At 38.6% G+C, this 25577-nt stretch overlaps 1 protein-coding gene across 1 annotated transcript in view; it reads right to left on the bottom strand.

The window, feature by feature from the left end:
• Positions 1-25267, bottom strand: part of LOC109094496 (E1A-binding protein p400-like) — a 42334-nt gene extending 17067 nt beyond the window's left edge. Inside the window, 28 exon segments of the mRNA XM_042728967.1 lie at positions 86-232; positions 384-536; positions 1411-1611; positions 4011-4201; positions 6630-6799; positions 6882-7068; positions 7165-7301; positions 7419-7593; positions 9657-9826; positions 10050-10186; positions 10315-10492; positions 10618-10805; positions 13297-13410; positions 13857-13946; positions 14025-14082; positions 14181-14239; positions 14327-14405; positions 16352-16436; positions 16438-16490; positions 16696-16772; positions 16775-16880; positions 16991-17296; positions 17708-18096; positions 20176-20295; positions 20666-20750; positions 20939-21046; positions 21692-23058; positions 25059-25267. Of these exon segments, the coding sequence (XP_042584901.1) occupies positions 86-232; positions 384-536; positions 1411-1611; positions 4011-4201; positions 6630-6799; positions 6882-7068; positions 7165-7301; positions 7419-7593; positions 9657-9826; positions 10050-10186; positions 10315-10492; positions 10618-10805; positions 13297-13410; positions 13857-13946; positions 14025-14082; positions 14181-14239; positions 14327-14405; positions 16352-16436; positions 16438-16490; positions 16696-16772; positions 16775-16880; positions 16991-17296; positions 17708-18096; positions 20176-20295; positions 20666-20750; positions 20939-21046; positions 21692-23026 (5098 nt within the window). The 5' untranslated portion in view covers positions 23027-23058; positions 25059-25267.
• Positions 25268-25577: the final 310 nt, after the last annotated feature.

Below are 25577 nucleotides of genomic sequence, written 5' to 3'. Positions count from 1 at the left end.
AAGTCAAGAACCACTGAGGGTCGATAAGTGATGATTGATCACTAATGAAAATAACAATCAGCTTCAGGACAGAGCAGTGCCTTACCTTGTGGGGGTGTGGAGGTGGCATGGGGCGCCGTGCCTGAGGAGTTCTGTACAGGCACAGCCTGGGGTACAGTAGGCATCACCATGGGTGGCCCCTGTGGCCTGAGAAGAGGCTGTCCGGAGGCAGACACAATCTGCAAAATGTTGCCTAAAGCAGACACATAAACGTATGAGCGTAACATTAAGCCATATAATGAGGATTTACTGAACACACATAAAAAAAGCTGACATAAGTGAATGGATATGGAAGTGAAATGAGAGAGAGAGGATGAATATGGGCTGGTCATTACCGAGTGTACCTTGGAGCTGCAGAGGCTGGCCGGTGGTAAGCTGCCGCAGCTGACTCGGAGACAAAGTGAACTTGTTGCCCTGGAACTGCAGGGTCACAGGGGTCTCTGGCTGAGCGATACGACCCTGCCCAACCAACTGAGTAACCTTCACTACATCTCCACCCAGTAGAAAACAGCTAATGTTAAATGATAGTGGCTGGCAATTTATCTCTGAGAAAAAAAAAAACATTTTAGTTAGTTTCGGGGTGAGCACGGAAAGGGACATGCACAACCACGGTGTGTTAAACAGGAAGAATGACACTTTTTCCTCAAACAAAAAACCTGAAACAAACCAACTGAAACCAGACTGATTCGTTTAGTGGAGCAAAAAAGTGGGAGAAAATCTTTGCTTGTATAAAATGTATTCCATGTTACAATGGTTACATGTGACACGGGGAGCAGCGCCCACAAGCTTGATGCTCTTTACAAACACCCACAGAAGGACAACAAAATAAACGTCTCTGAAGAAAAGCTGGACTGAAAAGACAGGGAGGCAAAACCATATTAGAAAGCTTCTGGATCATCCTTCAACTGTACTGCACATAAAAACAAAGAGATTAGTCATCAAAATGCAGAAGGGAAAAAAGAAAAGGAAAAGAGAATAAATGTGTCAAAAAAAGACGACGTGAATAAACTGGAGGCAGCAGGTTCAGTCCGGAGAAATTTCTGGAGGGCTCATGCTTGTTTGTGAAGGGTGAGGAGAGAAACCACCATAGGTCATCTGCTGAAGATTTTCTGCACTTCAAATCAGACTGGAAATATGACAACTTTATGGTGTCGATTTGGCTGAATTTGAGCTGAGTATCACCATTAGTTTCTTTGGTGGAAGTCTGTATGCATGTTAGCCCACTTCAGCAGAGCCGTACTGTAGTCTCTGATCTTCACTGAAGTCTTTTACTGCTGTGCTTGGGGGCATGATAAGAAGGAAACAGGTGCACAAGGGAGAGAGCACAAAGGAGAAGGCCCATCTGCGGTGAGTGATGATGAGGCCACTTACTAGGCAAGCGTGCCTGGGCCTGGGCGCTGAGCACCAGCCTCTGGGATACCAAACTGGGCTGGAGGGGGTGGGCGGCAGGGACATGGGGGGCCACAGCAGGAATAGCGGTGACCCCTGTCACACCCAGAGCCAGAGGGGTAGAAGGGGGGTTAGGGGTGGCTCCTGTTAAGAGTGATCCTGATGAGCTGCTGATTGCGGAGGCTAAAGAGGAAGAGGAGTTAACAGTTTGAATTAGGGCTGCACGATAAATCGAAATGAAATCGAAATCGTGATTAGACCAAAGCTGTGATTTTCATGCGTATCTTGTCAGTGAAGCACGGTTCTGTGATCAGTAGTAAATCTCCATCTGAAGGCCAGAGGGCGCTCTCACACAGAAACTCCAATTATGCCCTGAAAAAGAAACCCTGTGGTTGCTGAATAAACAGAAGATTTAAATGCTTTCGTTGATTCAACGTGACTTATAAAGACATGACTACGGCAATATATTGTTTATCTGAGTTCTTATTATCATAATTTTCATTATAATAAATTATGTCCATATTTTGGGAAGTCATGGCCTATTGGTTAGAGAATTTGACTCCTAACCCTAAGGTTGTGGGTTCGAGTCTCGACTGAGGTGCCCTTCAGCAAGGCACCAAACCCCCAACTGATCCCCAGGTGCTGCAGCATAAATGGCTGCCCACTGCTCCGGGTGTGTGTTCACAGTGTGTGTGTGTGTGTGTGTTCACTGCTGTGTGTGTGCACTTTGGATGGGTTAAATGCAGAGCACGAATTCTGAGTCACCATACTTGGCTGTATGTCACTTCACTTCACAATGCAATTCTAATCGACATAGCCTTTGTCACTGCTTAGAATACTATGAAATATTTTGCGTGCCTAATTCTCTGTAAGAAGCCATATCATCTCACAGAAGGATTTATTTCAAACACTCGACTGACATTATGAAGTGAGTTTGGAGTAAAAACATGTTATTAAATGTGTTTTTTTCAAGTGCTTTCAGATGGAGCAGCATTTAGGCCTACTACACAGAGCCGTAGTTCACTGACAAGCTCGATGATGAACTGCCTTTACCTGAAAATTGAGTGTTTACTATTGTTATTTTGCATTATTGACACTATTTTCCTATTTAATACTGTACAGTTGCTTTGACACAATCTGTATTGTTAAAAGCGCTATATAAATAAAGGTGACTTGACTTGACAAGCTACGCAAACAGCTGTCATTACGACAACGATTTCTTCAATTTCATAATCATACGATTATATCGTCTGCGATTTTTTTTGCAAAGCTTGTAAGAAATCTACGGCTCTGTGTAGTAAATGCTGCTCCATTTGAAAGCAGGTGATGGAGATTTACTACTAATCACAGAACCGGCTTTACTGACAAGATGAGCATGACAATCGCATTTGATTAATTGTGCAGCCCTAGTCCGAATGGGCCAATCAGAGCGAGTGTAATGGGGTTGGAGGATGAATTTTTTTAATCCTCCAAATAAAATTTGGGACATAAAATATTACAATGTTAATATTACATTAAAATATTACAATGTGTTACAAAATATAGATTTTTGTTGGGTGGTGAGAGGCCAATGCAAAACCCACAGCTATAGTGCCAGGACATTGCCATTTGATTGCTTGAAGTCACCATTAAATTAAAGGATGACAACTGTTTTATTTAATATGATTATTATTTTAATGGAAAATTGCTGTTTAATGAAGCAATTCAATTATTACAGCAATTAACAAATGACAAAAATCCAATCAATTCCCAATGGACAAAATGAAGTCCCAGCCTACATTTTGATCGCAATTTCCATTTAATTTTAAAGAAATAGTTCACCTCAAAATGAAAATTCTTGGGGTTAGGGATTTCACTGAACCCTCAGAAGGCATAAAACATTATTAAAAAAAAATATTTTTACTTGCTAAAGGGCAGCGTGCAAACAGATTTATGAAAGAAAGATTTATGAAATGTATTATTTGAAATGGAAGTTTTGTATTAGTTACAATAAGTTCGGCAACCCAATTAAAACCGAAACATTGAATCAAATTTTTGCAAAAGCACCACCAATGTTTATCTGTTTTACCCCTCTGTATCTGCATATTTTGGCAAGTTTTTAGAATTTTGGCTTGCACTTCTGTAACCAAATTTATTTTCCAATTTTTAAGCACAACCATTGTAAACACTCTCTGGCTCAGCCTGTTACACTAGCCTTGACCCAAACTCTCGCTACAGGTTTAGTTGGAAAAAGACTGACAGATCTGAACCAATCGCTCTAAATGTGTTTGATGGTGCTTGGGAGGCTCAATGTTTACACCTTTGGGAGAGATAAACCCATTAATGGGATGCTTATAGTAGTTAATGTACAATAAACTGGCTTAAGATAATGTATTCTGACATAAAATAAATCTTACAGATGTCACCATTAAGTAAAATGGCCAAAAACTAAAAAGTACACACACACAAAAGAACTGACGTGATCATATTTTTAGGGAAGAAGCAAAACTGCATATATCGTACCACTTCACAAAACTTACAGATTCCAAAACAGTTTTGGGTGTAAGTGTGGGAACAAGATGTTACACAAGAAGGGGTCTTACCCTGTGCAGAAGTGGTTGTGGTAAGAGGTGATTTGCCTTTAGGCTGTGTGCTTGGAGCTGCAGTAGCAGGGTTGGTAGTGGTGGTGGGGGCAGTAGTCACAGCAGTGGCACGAGGGGCTTGAGTGGTGATGCTAGTCATGGGGACCAGGTGCCCCTCTGGTTTAGTTCCATACTGCACCGGCAGGAACAACCTGAAATTAAAATTATGCCACAATCAGTATCAATACATATGGACCAATCCTGTCGTACATGTCCACACCATAATGAAAAATAAAATAAAATAAAATAATAAATAAAATAAATTTCTCTTTCATAATTAGGTTATACAACAACATTTAACATTTATTGTTTGCATTTGTATTTAATAGAAAAAAACCTGCAACTTTTTTATTCATTCAACAAGAACGTAATTCCATGCATTATTCTGAAGGAAGTGACAAAATTTGGTGTAAAAACAGCAGCATCAACATGAGTATTTTCAGTGTATTGTGGTCTAATTGGTTTGTCTCATTTAAAAATATTATGTCCCATTAATAAAACTACAGAAATCCAAATGATATAATTATAGCAGGTATTTGTTCAGAGCTGATAGGTCTGCATGGATGGATTTTATGCATTTTCCCACTGTCTTATTCATGTCATTTTCTCTTTGTGCTGTATGTAAAATGAGAGTTACCCTGGCTTTATTTAAAAAATATGATTCCCAGTGCACAAACTTCCTAGAATACTGAGTGCCTTGTTGGTTACAGTGTTTACTTCCTTTTTAATTATATTTTTATTAAATATTTATTTATTTGTGAAAAATAGTTTGTCATCTAAAGTATAAGTATGTTTATTTAAAAAAATTTTTTAATTCATTGTCAAATGATTTCAAATTTCTTAAATATTAATAAAAAAAAAAAATAAAAAAAATAATATCGGCTTATTGGCCCCCCTGCTGTCCAAGATATCGGCATCGGCTGTCAAAAAACCAATTATGACAACATAAAGCACTGACAAATAAGCCTAGTTGTAAACATTAATATGAAAGTCAGTAACAAATCACACAAACTAAAGTAGATTGCAGAAATATAAAAACAAACCTGTTACTTTACCACACTTCTTTAGGTAATTCAAAGTCACTGTAATAAACATATGCAAACATGTGGACTGCACTTTTTAAAAGGGTTTTTTTTGGGTTTTTTAAAGTGTTTCTGTTAATTTTTTGGTATTGTTTATTAATTTTTTTAAACTTTATGAAAAATTATTTTTTTAATTTAAAAAACCTACAGGGAAAAAACACCTGCATCACTTGAAACATTGAAAAATAGCATAGAGAGAATAAGTGTTATTATTATTATTCTCTCTGTTATTTATTTATTTTTTGTGGGTCTCATGCTGTCCGCTAAGGCATAGGACACACACAGGCTTCCCTCCTCACCAACGACATTAAACACTGTGTCTACACCGGACGCGAGCGGCAAAATACAGTAGAACCCAGTGACACTGTCTACACTGGATGTATCGCGGTGCAACAAAACCCGACATTAAACTGATGCCTTGTTCTATTTATGACATACTGACACAAAGTTAAAATAATTTGCAACGGTCGCTTTGTCACGTCCAGTGTACAGTAGAGCTGTTGCAGCGCAACGCAACACCTGTAGCGTCCAGTATAGACACAGTGAGTGAAGCCAAGAGCAAGATATGCCTCGTCATATTTTCTGCATTTAGCTTTTGAATGACCAGCATCTGCCTGGGTCTGTGCGACATCATCTATGGCTTTTCTCTTCCCTTTCACAAACCGATCCATCTCCCATTCTAAGTTACGTCCTTTGGCTGTTTACTGTTTACTATGGCTGTATTTCTTTTCTTTTTCTACTGATGGCCCGTGCACCCACACTTTGAGAACCAATGCTTTAGAGAGACTTTAAATAAATAAATACGAATATATATATATATATAGATATATATATATATATATATATATATATATATATATATATTATATATATATATATATATATATATATATATATATATATATTACCTTATTATATATATTATTTTAAGATCGAAGTCTTCAGTAATAAAATGCACCGTAACACTGTTACTGCATGAGTAATTTCAATGTTCCGTTTTGAAGTACTTTCATTAATATTATATACGCTTTCAAACATTTCCACGAGTAGCGTGCCAGTGTTGCCAGGTTTTCAAGACAAAACCCCCCCAACTGCTACTCAAAACTAGCCCAATCACGTTTCGAGGGGGGTCCACCGGTATTCCAGGGGGTAAAATACATGTTTTATAGAGGGGTTCCCAAAACCGCAGACATGGCAACACTGTAGCATGCTGACTTGATGCTTCCTCTGATCACTGCTTAGATGAGTTCAACGTGAAGCTGCACTGATTAGACCGATCGATGCGTGTCATCGAAGTACTGTGAGAGCTATAAGAGAGCAGACGTCTCCTTATGCTTTCTCTCGCCGTGCTTTGATGTCATACACCAATCGATCTTCAAGTCCATTTGAACACAACTCTTTACTCTTGTGTGTCAAGTGACCGAGTGTAATCACAGCCTCTGCGATTTAAAAATCATGTTTTTTCATATCGCAAATGCAATTAATCGTTCAGCCCTACCTCATAGGTTTGATCTTGCATGGTCTGGGTCTGGCTGGTGGGTCGCGTGCATTGTAGATCTCTTCAATCAGCTGTTTGGTCATTCTGAGTTTAGGCAGAGCCTCCTCAGCCTCATAACGGGTCAATCTGCCCTCGTTACCGATCAGGTTAAACAGTGACATATCTACAGTCTGTAAAAAGAAAATGGTCTATCAGTCAACAAACATTTTTCTTCTATATTCCACAATCCAAGTGTTTATTTATCTTCCTAACCTTCCACTGGTCCTGCTGCAGGGCTGTGAGCAGTAATGATGGGGTGTTGTACTGCAGTGTCTGACATATGTAAGAGTTGTGTGTGTCTCTGGGCTGGATCAGGTCTGGATGGTTGCAGATTTTCTGCAGCTGCATAAGAACCTCCAGGACTCTGACAAAATGTCCAGTCTTCAGCGCTTCCTGTGCACTAGAAGGCAGTAGAAAAGCAGAGTGTCACTCAAAACAGATGAACTGGAAAAGAGCTGGTTAAGATTGTGTTTGGCTGAAAGTGTTCTGTGCAGACCTGGGCTGGATGAGGATGTCCTCATACATGCTCTTTTGCCTCTTAGACAGACGGCACTTGAGAATGTGCTCATACTTCTTAGGCATTTGCTTCTCCACGTCTCTCTTGGAACGGCGCAGGATGAAGGGCTGAATCATCTACAGCAGAAAGGAAGAAAACAAAAATAGGATTGTGGTGCTCGAGCAAGATAGTTAAGCAAAAGTGTATCATTCTGCGGTGAAAGTCACCAGAAACAACTTCCAGCAAAGCCTCACCCTGTGCAGTCTGATGACCAGTTTGTGGCAGTAGTCCTGGTTCTGATCAGTGCCGGGTTTGATGGGGAAGTTGAGGTATGGGTGAGTGATTCCAGGCAGGAGGAAGTGGATCATGGTCCATAACTCTTTCAGAGTGTTCTGCAGAGGTGTGTTAATTAAGAGAATCCTCTGCTGACTGTTGAGAAGACAGAAAAAAAAAACATGCATACTTAAAATCAATTACAATATATATTAATGCATACTATGGTTGCCCCTAATAGTCGACTAACTGTTAGTCTACCAAAAGAGGCATGGCCGACCAAAATTTTATTAGTTGCAGAAAATAAATAAAAATCCACATTGGCGAAGACACGCAGATAGTTAACGGCTGGTCTATGGTAATACAGTACATCGGGCAGGATATCCAACTGCTTGTCTACCATTTATCAACCTCAAATATGGCTTATCATCTGAAATATGTTAGTAGCAGCCACAGTACATGGGCGCTCAATTTAATGTTAATGTGAAAAAATGTGTGCTGTTCAAGTGTGTGTGTGGAGTGTGGACGCTGAACAGCAGCACTTCACTGCATGACAGATGGAGGTGCCCGTGCGCTCATTTGCTCTTAAAATAATTTCAAAATCCCTGGTAGCCCTTCGGGCAGGCATTCTTCAGGTTTTGGTAGCCCAAAATTAATTCAACTAGCCCGAATAAAAAATAAAAAAAAGACATCGGCTGAACTTTACTGTGGACAAATCAGCATGATCAGCAAAAAACTAGTAGCATATCGGGATGTAACGATTCAATAAACTTACGATGCGATAAGATTCACAATACCATAATAATAAAATAACCAACTGTGATTACGAGAATACTTCCAATGATAATTATTTTGAGATAATTTTGTGTTTATGTGCTCATTCAGAAGCAAGGAATCAAAAGAGGAATCAATTCTGTGGACACGCATTGTCTGAAACGGGGCTCTCTGTATGTGCTTTGAATGAGTGCGCGCAAGCTCTGAATGCGTGCGAATGGTTTAAAACGCTTGAATGTTTAAATCGGCAAGACTTAGAAACAAGTGCAAACGATCAACTACGATCTGTTTCATCCCTACAAGCGAGTGAACAAAACAAATCAAGTTAGGAATTTTACATCACTATTCAAGATAGCCAGTTGGGCAGGGCGCTGATACATTTTGGTAGCCGACCTGGAAAACACAACAGCCCTGGAACGTCGTGCTAGTGATTTGATGTGCCCTGATACAGATAAAGAGTAACACATCTTTCAAATCTGTAAAGACTCCGTTTATTTTTGTGCACTCACAATAACAACAAAACATTGTGCTTTTGTAAAATAATGAAAGCAACGGATACACTTTCTGGCGTCTCAGCTTGAGCACAAAACTCAGTGTATGTTTGTCTTAAAGACATGAAAAATGTATCTATAGAGAGCAAAATGTCAACTTTCAAATAAACCAGCTCAAATGAAAAACAAATATTCTCCGATTATGTAATCCGTAAGAAACATTCATACAGGCATATCCACTACTGCAAAGATGACGAGTCTGTGTCGCCGACTTCAACTCTTAAACCAGAAACAAAGAAAGCGCTAGTTTATCAATGAATTATTAAAATGTTAATGCAGTAATAATCATTAATTCTTCTGCTGGTGCGCTGTGGCAAGCCTATGCGTGCAAATGAGTATAGTGTTATTATAAATGAAACCAAAACTATAAAAAAAAAATTGGTAATTGAAATATAATAAAACAAAATATAGACATTAAGATGAAAAATTTTAATCAGAAGTGTTGCCTCTGCACTGACTGAAAGAATGTTTAATTACCAAAACTAAAATAAAAAAGGCTAAATACACATTCTAAAACTAAATGAACTGAAGCTATACATTTAATCTTAAAATATAAAAAAGATAATTAAAAACATTAATAAATAGTATAATATACAAATAATGATTAAATAACTCTAAAACTACTAAGGATGCATAGCACATATCAACCAATAAATGGCGGATATCAAATTTCTATACTTTCTTGTCTAAAACAATAAAATGCTAAAAACCAAAAATCAATCATTTAAAATGCTATAAGTAAAGATTAATTTTAATGGTGTTATTATTTTTTCCTTTCCTCATAAACAGCTGTTGTAAAAGATAAATCTACTGTGAATATTCTCTTGAATGCAAAAATGTAGAAAACATGACACCAACAGATACTGTATAGAAAACAGTTGCATTGTTCCTAACCTCTTTATGTTGAAGATGGTCTCCCAGTGTTTCTCTGTCATGTTTTTGATGAGCTGCACCTCGTCTAGGACCAGGTGCCTCCAGCGCCTCTTCAGGAAGTGAGACTGATCTTTCAGCAGAAGTTTGTATGAAGTCACACACACGTGAAAGCTGTTGGGCTCACACCACCTCTGCACACACAAGACAACAGTGGGAAAGTGAGAACATACAAAAACATGGACAAAGGCTTGGACAAAAGCTACCCAACTCAATTATCAAAGATTTTAATGACCTACAAACTGATTTGAAAACTACTTTGAGGAATTATCTAATGCAAAACTGATGCAAAACAGCTAGACCACAGCAACAGGGATGGATAGACAGGTGGCAGTATGTGATTTTTCTGGTTCATACCGATCTCTTGTATCTGCGCTGCTTTCTGCTGCCGAGGTACAGAAGAATCTTCAGTCCAGGACACCACCGTTTGAACTCCATCTCCCAGTTTAGCAGCTTACAGGTCCTCACCACCACTAAATGCGGCCCCCAGATACCTGCAACATCCACATGACATCAGAATGTGTTGCATTTTATTTTTAAAATTACAATAAACAAATGCTTTGAGAAGAAAACCAATTGTAATAGTCTCTATAAAGTTGGTAATTATGGTTGCTGGTGGTACCCTGGTTGCAGGCCAAGTGAGCAAAATAAGCCACAGTCTGTACGGTTTTGCCAAGGCCAGTTTCATCTGCCAGGATGCCATTAAGGTTTTTGCGGTGGAGGCTTGCCAGCCACTCCACCGCGACCTGCTGGTACTCTCTCAGAGAACCGTGCAGCAGAGCAGGAGGAGAGGAACCACTCTGAGAGGAAAGGATTCATGAGTCATCAGACAATGTAAGACCACTTGAATTAAACAACTGCTTAATTAAATCTGTAATCATCATGTTTTAAACAGTCCCTGTGAGTAAGAGCGTAAATGACTCACAGTTAGAGTGGTCCTGGCACTGCCTTTGGGCAGAATCAGGTCTGTTGCTGCAGCGACCTCAGCGATATCCTTGGTGGGCTTCCCATCAGGGCCAGAAGCCTTCCGCTCAGCCCCACGGTACTGATCCATACTCAGCAAAGAGTCTATCAGCACTGCATCATGTGGACTGTCCAATGGAGAATTCATGTCTGATCAGAGAAGAGCATAAACTGTTACTGTGACATAGGGCTGCCCTTGTTTTTTTTATTAAACAATGGTTTACTGAACAAATTGCTCTTTTTTTAAAAAAATTCAATAATTAACATTTTCTTAGGGATACAAATTTACCCCAGCTTCTGCTCTAAACTATAGAGAGCCCTTTTACATTACTACAAGGTTACAATTAACAAGAGCCCAAACTTAAACTCAATTACCATTTATTTTAAATTATAATAACACTCAAATTAAAAAAAAAAAATTGTATGCAATCATGTTTTTAAATTAATTTCTAAATTATAGAATTTCTATTTGTTATTGAAATATAATAATTTACAGAGTGGCTGTAAATTAAGGATAAATGATTTATTTAAACATGCATTACTTGATTAAGACATCACTAACAGGTAAAGTATATAGTCTAATATTTCGCAAATTGCTCTTCACTAGACTTAATTTCTCTTGCAAATAATGAGCTGTAGACACTGATGACTTGGCTGATGTAAATGAAATGCTATGTGACATTTTCTTTACAAGCGGTTTTAATGACTTTCCATGGTTGAAACACTAATTTCAATTACGTGAGGGGTGAGAAGTCAATTCATGTTTATTTTGCGTTAAAACTAGTAATAAAGAGGAAGTGATTATCACGCTCTCCATATATTTCACACATCTGTAAGGCAAGTATACATGGAATTTCAATGTTTCAAGCTCAAGTTCACAGAGACCAAGATGGCAGAAAGCCCATCCTGCCATTATTTTACAAAAGCGCAATGTTTTGTTGTTATTGTGAGTGCCCACATATTAACGTGGAGTCTTTACAGATTCAAAATATGTATTACTCTTATCTTTAAGACCAAAAAATTATTTTAAGAGCAAGTGACCACATCGGCGCTTCCATCTGTCATGCAGTGAGCGCACAATACTATTCAGCTTCACAGACACTTGAACAGCACACATTTTTGTTAACAATAAATTGAGCGGCCATGTGAAGTTGCTGCTACTAACATATTTCAGCTGAAGCCATATTTGAGGTCGATGAATGAAAGGTGAGCATTTGGATGTCCTGCTCGATGTACTGTAATTACCACAAAGACGAGCTCAGGCATGTGATCAGCTAGAGACAAAAAAGCTGGAAAATTTGACCACGCCCCAAGCCACGCCCCCAGCACTTACTATTAAAAATACTTACTATTTAATACTTATTAAAACACTTACTATTTCAGCAAATTAACAGATATATCTTATATTGTAATAATACATACTATTGTCCTGTGAAAAATAAAAAAGCAGCCTTTAATAATCATGACAACAATATAATAATTATAATATAATAAAGTATTAATAGAATTGTTATTATGATTAAAGTACCTGCCAAAAGTTTGGAAACATTACAATTAAAAATAAATATCTTCTGCTCATCAAGGCTGAATTTATTTGATCAAAATAAAGTAAAAATATTATTATGAAATAATATTATAATTTTTTAAAAAAAGGTTTCAATTTTAATACATTATAAAATGTAATATTATTCCTCTGATGCAAAGTGACATACAGCCAAGTATGGTGACCCATACTCAGAATTTGTGCTCTGCATTTAACCCATCCAAACTGCACACACACAACTGTGATGCACACACACACTGTGAACACACACCCGGAGCAGTGGGCAGCCATTTATGCTGTGGCGCCCGGGGAGCAGTTGGGGGTTCGGTGCCTTGCTCAAGGGTCTCACCTCAGTCGTGGTATTGAGGGTGGAAGAGGGCACTGGTCATACACTCCCCCGACCTACAATTCCTGCCGGACCTGAGGTTCGAACCTGCGACCTTTGGGTAACAAGTCCGACTCTCTAACCATTAGACCGCGACTGTATATATATATATATATATATATATATATATATATATATATATATATATATATATATATATATATACATACATAAATATTTTAGTGGTATCATTGTTTCCACAAAAATATTAAGCAGTAAAACTGTTTTTAGCAGTGATAATAATGAGAAATGTTTCTTGAGCAGCAAATCAGAATATTAGAATGATTTTTGAAGGATTATGTGACAAAGAAACTTCTTTGTAAACAACAGATTTAGAAATGTCTCTAATGACGAATGTTGCGTTCCAAAATGCAAATTACAGCGTCTCAGACCAAGCGCAGCTAGCACTCGAAACTAAAAACAGTACTGTAACAGCAGACGTGTAGCGCGTCACACTACCGCCTATTATATAATTGCATCATAACCGTTGTGAATTTTATGACAGCAGTAAGCAATCTCAAATTCTCACCGCCAAATTTTGGTTGACCAATCTTCTTCTCATCAATTAACGGTTAGTTGACTATCAGGGGGCAGCCCTACTGTGACATCAAATAAATATAATGCCAAAAGTACTGATTTATTTAAAATCTTTTGTATTTCTGGGATTTTATGGGGTTCTGAAGTTAGTTCTTAAGCAGTAGATGTACACAAACCTTCAGCTTCCTCTCGGTCTTCATCTTCGCTCTGGCTGGAAGGCTGTGGCCACTCAAAGCCCTCTGCGTAAGCACCAGTGTACTTCTTCACCAGATCATCCAATGGCACTTCAGCTACAAGACACAAACTCACAGTTAATAACAGTTGCTCTGCTATATGAGTTTTCAGTGGCTGATGGCTGCTGTAATGCAGAACAATAAATAACCAAAAATTTTGCATACTGAAAATGTTATAAAATTAATTATTAGCCTGTGCACAAAATTCAATTGTATCTTAAAATCCTCAAAATAAATTGAAAACATTTATGAAATTATTAAATTGTATGAACAGATTTATATAACTGCATAATGTTAAAGTATGTTTCAAAATTTTTTGTGAAGGCATGATCAATAACCTTAAAAATGCCCAAAATCTGTATTATATCATTCAGTCTATGTCTAAACATGTATCACACAATGCTTGTACAAAGTCTGATATATTTCAAAAATATTAAGGAGAAAAACAAAAAAATTTATTACTGTTTAAAGACATGCCCATAAGTTTAAGATGTAAAACTTACCTTCTTTTGTTAGTTCAGCCAGCTCTGCTTTCTGATCAGCTGCCACCTCCATAGCCTCCTGCTCCTCTATTGTACTTTCCTCATCTTCAACTGCAAAACAACATTAGATCAGTCAGCAGCATGCACACAGAGAACGGTAAGGAAACTATGTATAAATGCACTATGTACCCTCTACATCCGACAGCGAGGTGCTTGACTTTCTCTTGCGGGATGGGCCAGTCTCCTGCTGAAAGGGAAAAAAGGGAAGACAAATTGTCAAGTACAATCAAAGGATGAGTGAAGCAGCGATGAGGAAAGATCTTGGAGAACTCATGGAGATCTTACCCCTTTACTCTCTTTATCTGACTTCTCTCCAGATGACTGGGTCACTTTAGCACACTGGCCTGTAGCAATACAAAGTTTCTTTTGAATTAATAAACTAAGTCTGAACATTCAGTTAAGACAGGTCAGATAACATTTATTAATCTCACCTTTACTCACAGCCTTCTGCAAGCCAAGAACTTTTTGTCGTTTGTCATAGATCTCAAAACGCAGCTTGATTTCTACAACCTGTAGTAAGACAGAGAGAAATAAAAAACTCATTATGAGGAACTAATACAAACCTCCACATACAGTGGAATAGCATTTGTCACAGAGAGATTTTGTCTAAATGTGAATACTAATTTACAATAAACATGATGCACCAATAAACCCTAACCCTATGGGTTTCTAAGCATCTCAAGACTCATACTAAATAATTTTTTACTTTTATTTTTCAGTTTTATTCCAGTACTAAAGTATAAGTCAGTATTGTTATTGCTAACTAAAAACTAAAGTTAAAAACTATTAAATATAGTTTTTGTTAACTGAAATAAAGCTGAAATAAAATGTAAACTTAAGACATAAAACATAAACAAAAATTGAAAAATATAGATTTGATTTTTTTTTTTTTTTAATTAATGTTGCCTTGGCAAGTAACTAAAATGAGTTTAAGTTGAAGTACTAAAATTACTAAAACTAGAATAAAATATATAATAAAATCCAACTCGGGTATTAATAAATAGTATTATGCTAAATACCAGAGATGCTTACAAGTCTTTAACCTGGAGTCTGAGTCAAGTCTCGAGTCTTTTGTCACGACTCCGAGTTGAGTCTCAAGTCATTTCATGGCTTGCTAAAAAAAAAAATCTCATTCAGAATCCTCATGTATTGAAAGCTTCCTATTTGTGAAGCTGTTTTATTGGCTACAGACAAAATATACATTATGTGATCTGCTTTGTAAAAAAAAAAAAAAAAAGAATAAGGAAAAAAAAAAGAGGTGTTAAGATGTAAGGTAATTGTACATCCAGCCTGTTATTAATAGGCTATGTTTTAATCCATTACCATGTTCAAAACAGTTTTTCTGTAATGAAATTCTATAATAGATGTCCTATCTGCCATGGCACACGTGATACAGATATTACAAAACCTTATAAAAAGTATTTCTTTATTATATAAGTCAGGGGTATTCAATTAAAGTTCCAAGGCGCAACCTATATTTTCTTCCAAGCAGAAGTCCGAACAAAAACAATAACAACCAAAAAATATATATTTTTACATGTATTGCATGTTTACATTTAGATACATGCGAGGCCATGTGACAGAAAAAAAATACTGTTTCTGTTCAGGGTTTTCCTCCTGAAATCTATACTATTTTAATATTTTAGCTTACTTAAAAGCGTTCTAGCAAAACAAGTGTTGTAGCGTTGTAGCAAAAACAATGTAGCTACAATAATCAAAACATTCTCATCTTGAGCAGAAAAGACAGATAACTAGCAATTTCAAAGTTTAAGTTCTATCCTAGCCATCTAACAACAACTTTCCCAATTACATGATTCTTTTGAAATGCTCTTAGCCTACAGATTAATAATCCTATGTTGATCAGAAACTTCTTGTCATATCTGGTTTGAACAGTCAGAGTCATAGGTTACAGATAGATAAATAGATAGTATGAAAAATAACTGTATTTGCATCATTGTTGTTTTCTGCTGTGTTTTGTTGTTGTTAAAATAACCGCGTCATCCGCAGCTCTAAACTTGGAGCTGGCGCATGTCGGGGAGAGACTGAAAGGGCTCGAATAAAGTGCGTTCGGCTTTTCATAAAAATACTACAGGATATAGCACTGAAGGATATTTACCATAAACGACCCCAAACCCTTGTTATGTGATATCTGCTCTGCTGTTTTTATGCGCTGCTCACTTAAAATGTGCTGTGTTTACGGTTCGCGGTACGGATGGATGCTGGGGTGCGGATGCGGTCCAGCTTTTGAATATCAGTTATATAAGTATTTAAGGATAAAAGACTCACATTGCTTTTAAAATATGAGTCCTTTTCCGAGTCGAATCAAGTCTAGAATCATTTCAGGTTGAGTCTACAAAAATGCGACTCAAGTCCGTGTCACTTACTCGAGTGTCCATCTCTGCTAAATACTATTATAATACTAAAATAATATTAGTATAAATGACATGTAAATGTACCTGTTCAATATTGGACCAGAAGTAGTCAACCCCTCGGGCGATGGTGCTGGCAATGTGGCGCAGCCTCATCTCCTCCTCCTTTCTCACGTTCCTCCATCTTCTTCTGTTCAACATGGTAACGTGCACATGTGCGCACGAGCTGCAGAGTGAGAGATTGTTTTACTTAAAATCAAAGTTGAATTTTAGCCTGCTCCATATTGAACAGTCACTGGCACTAGATCATGTGGTCAAAACACTGAGGTTACATCTGACCTCTACGTCGGCTGTACATATAATCATATATTTACATCTAAAGTACATTTAATCAATTTCTAATATCATAGACTGAGTGTGAGTCTCCTCACCTTCTTGGCAGCAGCCATCTTCCAGCGCCTTTCCTGGGCAAAGTCAGCAGCCATCCACTGCATCTCCTCCAGCAGGTGTCCCAGTGGGATTTGGGCCTGCAGGCCTCCTGCAGCTTGGGCAAGCGGCTGGCTGACCACTGGCCTTCTTTACGGAGCTCTGCAATGCGCTGGTGCACATGACTCTCCTACAATGACACGTTACACTCTTGTGTGAGCTAATATAGGCAACATATCCTACAAAATGTGCTACTTTAATGTATACTAAAAGATCTTATTCTAATCTGAGAGTTCTCACCAGCTTGGCTTGTTCTGCTTGCTTGTCCTGAGAGCATTCCTGTGAGTTCTGCCCAAGTGGACTCTGACCCAGACTGGACATTTTCAGCCCGGTGGTGCCATTCGTGGTAGCGAGTTTGGACTGGGCAGCAGGAGAGAGGCTGGGGCCAGTACTGGGGGTGCGGACCGGAACAGAAGGGTGTGGGGAGGAGAGAGAGGATGGGGATGTTAGAGGAGCAGGAGACATAGCAGGGTTGGAGAGAGAGCTGGACAGCAAACGCTGGGCAGGCTGGGAAGAATCTGTTCCAGGACGCACAAGTGTCACAGTCTGAAAAAGAGAGAGAGGATAAACTGTAAAAAAAATCTGCTGTTGCCAGTAGGGCTGTGCAATATATGGAATATTCATGATATAGTCGTAATGATTTTGCTGTTGATATAAAGTTAAATATTGTAATGAATTTATTGCACTTTTTATTTGCCTATTATGTTTCCTAAAGAATTTCATCAGAAACATTTTTGATTCTTCCTATACAGCAGATTTTTAAATATTTTCTCTGATTAAAACACCATCAGCGAAAATTATTTTTCGTAAATTAGTTGAAACCACCCAGTTTGGGTGGAAAAGTGTGCCCATCTTAACATACTTTTATTACTACCATCATAAACAGAACAAGCTTTTTTTAAACTTTTCAGTGTGGTTTTCTGTGGCATAGTCCTAAATGTCTTTTAGCATACTCACTGCCTGTCCAGGCTGCATGACCGTCTGCTGCATCTGCTGTTGCTGCATCTGTAGGTGGAGTCCTGACTGCATCTGCTGAAGCTGTGCCTGCAGCTGCGCATGTGGGTTGACTGGAGCCAGCACGGCCCCGGCACCCGGAACCTTCATCTGGAGCTGACCACCAGCCACTGGAGCCTGCTGGTCCACCACCATGGCCTGGCCCTGGGACAAGGAGAGAGGCATGCCAGCCATAGGGAGCCCACCCTGGGGGAGGCGGCCTGGAAGCTGTGGGGGTGGTGTGTGGAGGCTGGCGGCGTTCTGGACCGGGGGACCCTTGGACGGGTCGTACTGTTGCTGGTTCTGTTTCTGCCCACCAATCTGGACCGTTTGTGGAGTCGGGGGCATGCCTCCTGTTAGTGGGGTCAAGATGAAGGAAACAGAACAGAAAGAGGAAAGAGAGGAGAGAAAGACAGAGGGAAATGGGGAGCAAAGAAGAGTTCCATAGAAGGAGAAAATGAAGAATTGGAAACACAATATATTGTCTTAGCTCATGTCTGTCTTCAGAGACCACCAGACTGCATCCTCTGTCATTTTTTTTTTTTTTTTGTTATAAATATTTTATAAGCATCCTAAAGGCCCATGACACTTTATATAACTCTTGATATCTGACGTAATTTTTCTTGCATTTAGATAAAATGAAAAGAATATGTCTGAGTCACAGATCTCAGAAGAAATAAGAAATTATACTTAGCTTGAAAAATACAAAGATTAGTAATATAATTTTAATTGAAACATTATTTGTATGACAATTAAAAACATTTCTCTCCAATTCTCATTACCTCATGTTATTATCTCATGTTAGATAAAGTTTATAAGTAACATTTATTATTAATTATTATTATTAATTATAAAAAAACTTTATACAGTAACTTGAATGTAATTTATTATCTTATATAGCATTTTAAAATATTTACACATTTTTGTTAATGTAAAATGTAAAACTGCCAACAATTTGTACTGGAAAAAAATATTTCAGAATTTAAAATAAATCATTGTAATACAGTACAATACAGTACAGTAATTAAGATGGTTCATTGTCATGAAAACAGTGCTGCATTCTTTACGGATCTAAAAATCTATTTTGATTGTGGGGTGCAATAGAGACTTTACCCATTTGTGTTTCAACTAAACTTCTTTTGTTTTTTATGGATATGATGTTATGAATCACCAGCAATGTGTTACACAATGCTGTAGAAAAGAGAACATTAATGAAAAATACCATTCGCGTCACAATGACTACATAACAAAAATTAAGGAAGATATACGTATATGTTCTAATGAATGAAAATTAGAACTCGTAAATGTGAAAACCTAAATATTTTGTTCAATGCTTAAGAATACTACTATGAAGAACAAAACTAATCATGCATTACCATTGAAATATCCATAAGTGGAAAAGTCTAGATATAACAAAGAAACAAATTAAGGAAACAAAATATAACAAAAACAGGAGAAGAACTCGAAACAAAAAGAGGCACAGAAAGGTAATGGACACGACTGAAGCACTGACACACTTCATGAACATGCACGAAGCAGGTAATGTCTGGAACATCTGCGTTAATACTCAAGCTACACAACAGCAAAGCAGAGGGTATAGCAGTGGAATGACAAGGGAAGTTTAGCACAGAAGAAGGTAAAGCCCAGCTGTAAACACTAAGTATATCTCCCTCTTTTAGCATTTCATCATGAGCTAAATTACCAACTACGTCACTTTGTCAGCTCCGAAGCTTTCTGAGGTTAATCTGCTTGATTATAAGGTCCTTTCCTGAGCGCCACTTTCGGCTCCTCACCATCAGGTCATGAAGCAATGCTATGGAAACCAAAGATGAGGGTGGGAACTGAAAACACGGTGACCATAAAACGAGGAGAAACAAAAATAACTCGCTAGATGAAGGGAACCAAGACTGAAAATACATTTAGATTCCAAGTTGAAGATGCAGTGAATCTAGGGAAGTGAAGGAGGAGCTTTGTAGGATCAGGAGAGGAGATGTCAACTATAAAACCGCAGAACTAAACGCAAAACAAACACTATGTGAAATAGGACATCCCAGTAGCCAGTTGGGGGCTCATCCTCTGATGAGCCTTGGATGGAATCAGAGATGCCAATATGGCAAAGAAGAACGTAAATGGATGAGGTGAATGGCTCAAGGAACTAATGAGCAAATCATAAATGGAAAAAAATGTGATGTTTTCCAAATTGATCTTCAGCTGTATCTTCTGCCCAGCTGTCCCTCTGATGCTTAGAGAGAGATTTTAAATGAGGGCTAAGTCTGAACAGAGTCCCAACAAGTGGACCACAACTGGTAGATGATGCTTGGAAGAAAAGGTGGGATCAACTTTGGGAACTCTGGAATGAACCATGACCTCCAGCAGCATTGAATAACGGTTCAAAAGAGTGGATCTGTCCCGAGACGCAACGGCGCTCCTACCTTGCGCTGTCGGCATGAGCTGCTGGAGGGGAACGCCAGGAGATCCTAAAGGAGTTACAGCGGGGTGCTGGAATATCATCCCATGCCGACCCACTTCCATCCTGGACCTCTTAGCCTGATCTGGGATGCAAAACACACAATACCCTCAAAACGCAAAAAAAAAAAAAAAAAAAAAAAAATCCCTCCCAAAAAATCAGATATAGAACAGGAAAAACCAAAAGAAGGAGAAATAACACTTGGCACATGGCAATGATGTTTGCACACCAGCCGGTAGCTGTTGGGAAGCTCCGCTCCCTGTTTTCTGGATTACAGGCTTCAAACACAAAGCTGGGAAAAGATGCTGGGATACGGAGTAAGCAGAAGCAAATTGGAAGGGGAGAAATCAAAAGGAAGAACAGCAAAAAGAAAAGCAGAAAACAAAAGGGGGAATAAAAAAAGTAATGAAAACAAAACAGGCTTCCACCTTTGCCCTGCGTCAACGTCGCCCTACCTGCTTGAGCCATGGCCTGCTGCCGTTTGAAAGCCTCCATGTCCACAGGGTTCGAGATGCTGCCCCCTGCCACCCCGGCATGGGTCTATTTGACCGAAAACAAACCAAAGTGAGAGTCTCATTCACACACAGCGAAAAACCTTGCCTGATTATATCTAAGGTCACAATTCTGTCAAACCACATAATGAAAGCACTATCATAATGAATGTTAACATTTTGGAAATGTTCTGAATGATTCCTCCTTCACATTTCTACTAAGGAAGCCTCCATCACCTGGAACTGCTGCGGAGCAGAGAACGCTGCAGACACGTTGGGTGGGAGTTGTGTAGCTATAGCAACAGGAGTCACCGTCTGTCCATCCTTTCCAGTCACTACTTTCACCTGAGAGGTTGTCATAGAAACAGATGAAAGATACAAAGCCAGATAAAAATACATCTTGGTATTTCCAAATGAAAGAGAGAGTTCCATACAAAGAAAAGTTGTTTCATGGGTCACAAAGACAGTTGTGACAAGATGATTTGATCTAATCCATTAAAAAATATATTCATTTATGAATTTACATATATTTTGATTTTTTTAAGATTTTTTTTTTATTTTGAACATATATATTTTTGACATATCTTTAGATTTTTTAAGATTATTTTTATTTACATTTTTTTAAATTTGATTTTTTTTATACTTTTAATACTAATTAATACTTTTATTCAACAAGGATGCAAATTGATAAAAGGTGACAGTAAAGAGATTACACACACACACACACACATATATATATTTATATTCATAAATAAAAAAAGTATCAAAAAAAGGTTTCACAAAAATATGAAGCAGCACAACCGTTTTCAACACTGATAATAAGAAATCTTTTCCTTGAGCAGCAAATTTGAAAATAATCAAATCAAATTAATGATTTATGAAGGGTCATGTGACACTGAAGACTTCCATTATGGCTGCTGAAAATGTAACTTTGGCATATTTGAAAACATATTGTAGCTAATAAAAAGTTTTTTTTTTTTTTTTTTTTACCTCATCATTGATGACCTCAGACTGCTCTTCCTCCTCCTCTTCATCTTCAAGGTCAAGATCATTTTGCCTCAGGTAGGTGAAGAGAGGCACACAGGGCTTTTTCTTGAAAGCAATGTAGTCCATCATGTTTCCTTGCAGATGCTGCAGGAAAAAGAGCTCAATCAGGTACTCCTTGAACACCTCCTTCAGACTCTCCATCTTCTTTGCATGATGCTCCAGACACTGCTTCCTCAACTGTGCCACTTCTGGATTTGAGGGTGCAATCTCCTCCAGTTTCTTCGGCTGCATCTTCTTCATGCTTGTGGGAGTCAGGGACTGGTTGGCGAGGCCCTGGGGAGGGTTGCTCCTGGATGGGCTGGATGGAGGGATGGTGGATGGGACCCCGAAAGAGGCCGCCACCGGGGCCGCCACAACGCCTTGCGCTGTCTTCTCAAAAATCATGGGACGAGCTAATTGGCCTTGGATGATACTACTGATCTGAGGCGGCAGATTGGAGGTGGTGATGTGCCCAGGGCTGCCCAACGTCGGGAGAGCAGCCCCTGCCGCAACAGGGCTCTGTGGCCCCAAATGGTGAATGGTGCCCCCAGTTTGAGAGTGCGGCTGGGACAGCCGTCTTTCTCTGGCACCCCCGGGTGTCCCAGGTGAGGTCAGCTGAACGGCACCTGCTGTTGTCGAAGCCAGTTGAGCCAATCCTGTTCCATCCTGGTACACAAAATGACTACTTCCAGGTGGACTGCTCAAGTTGATTTGCCTAACCATTATACCTGCCTCCACAAACCGTGTCGGGCTCTGACTGCACACTCCCAGAGCCGACCCAGGGGCGTTCGGCCTGGGGACAGCCTGTATGGGGACCGGACTGTGTTGGGTCGGACTTTGAGGCTGCATTGTCTGGGGCAAGGGTGATGTCACCACGTAAGACGAAGACCCGGTTTCGAACCTCCACTGCTGGGGCTGGTGCTGAAAGACAGGGGATGCCGGGCTCTGGAGAGGAAGAGAGGCGAGGGTGATCTGCTGGTTCCCAGAAACCATTGGTCCCACGTTCTGTAAAGTGATGTTCATGTTCTGGCCTGTGACTGGACTCCGACTCATGATGATTTGGTAATTGGGAGACTGTGGAGCAGAGGGACTGGCAGACGGAGCAAAAGATGTCACCGGTGACTGGGGGTGATTGGCATTTGCCGCCTGTTGTTGGGTAACCGGCATGGCTTGGTGCTGTTGTTGTTGTTGGGGCTGCTGTGGTGGTTGTTGCTGTTGGTCTTCTGTCTCAGATCCAGTGAAGGACTTGGATCTCTGAAGGTTCCTCTGCACTTTTGGTGGGCCTCCTCCATGGTGCATTGCGTGCCACTTCAACTCTATTAAAATACACTCTGTGGAGAGACAACAGTGCATGATTTCTACAATGCAAATATATTTTGGCTAGACAAAGATATAGAAATTCATACTAAACCTCAATGGAAAAAGTCATTCATAATTTGTAGAGAAAAGGAATATTAAAGGAATAGTATACACAAAATGAAAATTCATTTACCTACTCTTATGAAATTTCAAACCGGAATATTTTTTTTTCAGATCTTCAAAACACAAATAAAGATTTTTTAATGAAACCTGAGAGACTTCTGTTGCTCCATTGAAAGTCCACTGTTCCAAAGCGTTCTTTAAATATGGTATGGACGCCTAAGAACAATGAAGTTTGTTCTCACAGGTCACGCAAGCATGTTTGAGCTTCTGTTTACCATATTTGATGTGCTCTATGTAGGCTTTGCGTTGATCAATGTTTATATCTGAATAAAAGCTGTAAGTAAATCAATTCATCATTATAAATGGCAGGAAATTCAAACATACTGCTGTGTCATTAAGTCACTTCTGTAAACATAAAGAAATTGTCCCAGCTACTAGGTTATAGCATGTGAGGACCCTGCAGGTGGCAGATCGTTTATAGCCTTTTCTCACAGCAGCTAGAATAACTAAATGCATCATCTTGATGGCGGATTGTAATCCAGAAAGTATTGTGTGTTTATAAAACACATGGTAATGAAATTAAATTATATTCTAGTTTTAAATGTGCTTCTGATTACAGACAGCCTTGGATTACACAAGATTTGTATTTTAAAGACAACAAGTTCGAAGGGAGCATAGTTTGTTTTTTGGGTTAAAAGAATTTATTAATATAAAATTTGAATGGCATGACAATTATAGACTGTACAGAAATTGAAATCTACACGCTAATACACACTATACTCATAGTCATGCAATGCTTATGTTGTTAACATTAATAATTTGAGAAATGTGATATGAGCTAATTTAGCGACAAAGAGGCAAAACTTACTACTGCAGCTTTAAGTGTTATTACCTCATTGTGTCAGTTATTAAATCTACAAACAGCCTTGTCGATACATTTTTTTACAAAATATTTTTGTTAAAAAAATCTAAGTATTGATGTCTTAATATCATTATCAGTTATTGAAAATAATTGTTTAAATTTACTAAATATACCACTCATCCAAGGTGATTTACAGTGTATTTATTACAAGGACAATGGTTTGATCGTAAAAACTACTCAAATCTATTCCAATCTAAAGAGACAACGTCACAATATTCACAAATCAATGTAAAACAAATATCTATACAGCATACTGACAATTTAACAAATATCAACTTGATTGTTTATATTGTCGGCTGCACAAATCTAAATGCGACTACAAGGCATGAAGATATTAAAATATTATAAACAATAACAATACGATTTTGTGTAAAGCTGTTTTTAAACAATGACCTGGCCGTTCAGTACAATCAGTTCTGTATCGATTAGCTATTGACTATCTACTGCACCTCTCGCAGAAATTTCCCATGGTAACAAAGGCTTTAGCTAAAAAATTACAATTACTACAGATGCTGTTATTACAATAAATGTATTTTTTTTGCTACTGTCAACAAAGAAACGAAACAACGTAATAGAAAAACCTCTGACAGATTCCTAATCTAGGCCTATCCTAAAGATTTTACACTAGTAATTATGGTATTTTCGGGGGGAACGCAGTTACCTTGGTACCTTTTAGAAAGGAATAACCTCCACTGTGGAACTGACAACACGGTGTTTACTATTAGAAAAGCCCTCTCTGCTCTAAAGGCTGACTGACACAGTGAGCCACAGCCTGCTAACGTACTGCTAACAAACCCACACACTCTCCGCTTATCAACACATAGCTATTCCTATCCAGCGAGAACACGTTTAACATACCCGTGTGTATCCTTTAAGTATATGTAGTGGTGTAGTTTATGCGAACATACAGAGAAGAATATGTTTGAGTTTCCGCTCGCTGAGCGTTAGCTCGCCTGCTAAACACAAACATCAACACGAGCCACTTACTGTAAAATCACCGTCCCGCGCGCCGACCATCCACTGTAGCTCTATCTTGAGTCTAAGTGACAAAACACCTGTGTTTCCCCTCTTACAAACACAACGCTCAATAAAACCGTTATTGGCGTTTGACAGATATTTCTCTGTGAAACATGGAGATAGACCGATTTTTTTTCTTTCTTCTCTGAATACCCGGAAACACTCGATTCAGAGCGTGACGTTTACTTGACTGACGGGCTCTTGCCCAATCGCGTCACAGAAAGAAAGCGCGACGTATGTGAAAGGGCGGGGCTACCGTAGGTTTTGCTTCCCTTCGTTTTCTTACAGTGCTGTTTCTTTTACTGTCTATGGCTGTTACGAGTTACTACTTTACATGATTGATTATGATAATTAATTAATTATGCGAAATTATATGTAATTAATCCATATGAATTAGTCATAAAACACACATTTTAATACCTTAAAATCTTGGCAACGTAAAATATTTTAACATTTCCACCATTATTACCAGGGGGTAAAAATGGTTAA

Source organism: Cyprinus carpio, chromosome B8 (assembly GCF_018340385.1).
Source record: "Cyprinus carpio isolate SPL01 chromosome B8, ASM1834038v1, whole genome shotgun sequence".
Lineage (NCBI taxonomy): Eukaryota > Metazoa > Chordata > Actinopteri > Cypriniformes > Cyprinidae > Cyprinus > Cyprinus carpio.
The sequence above is the reverse complement of the archived record's forward strand: the minus strand, read 5'-3'. Positions and strand labels throughout refer to the sequence as shown.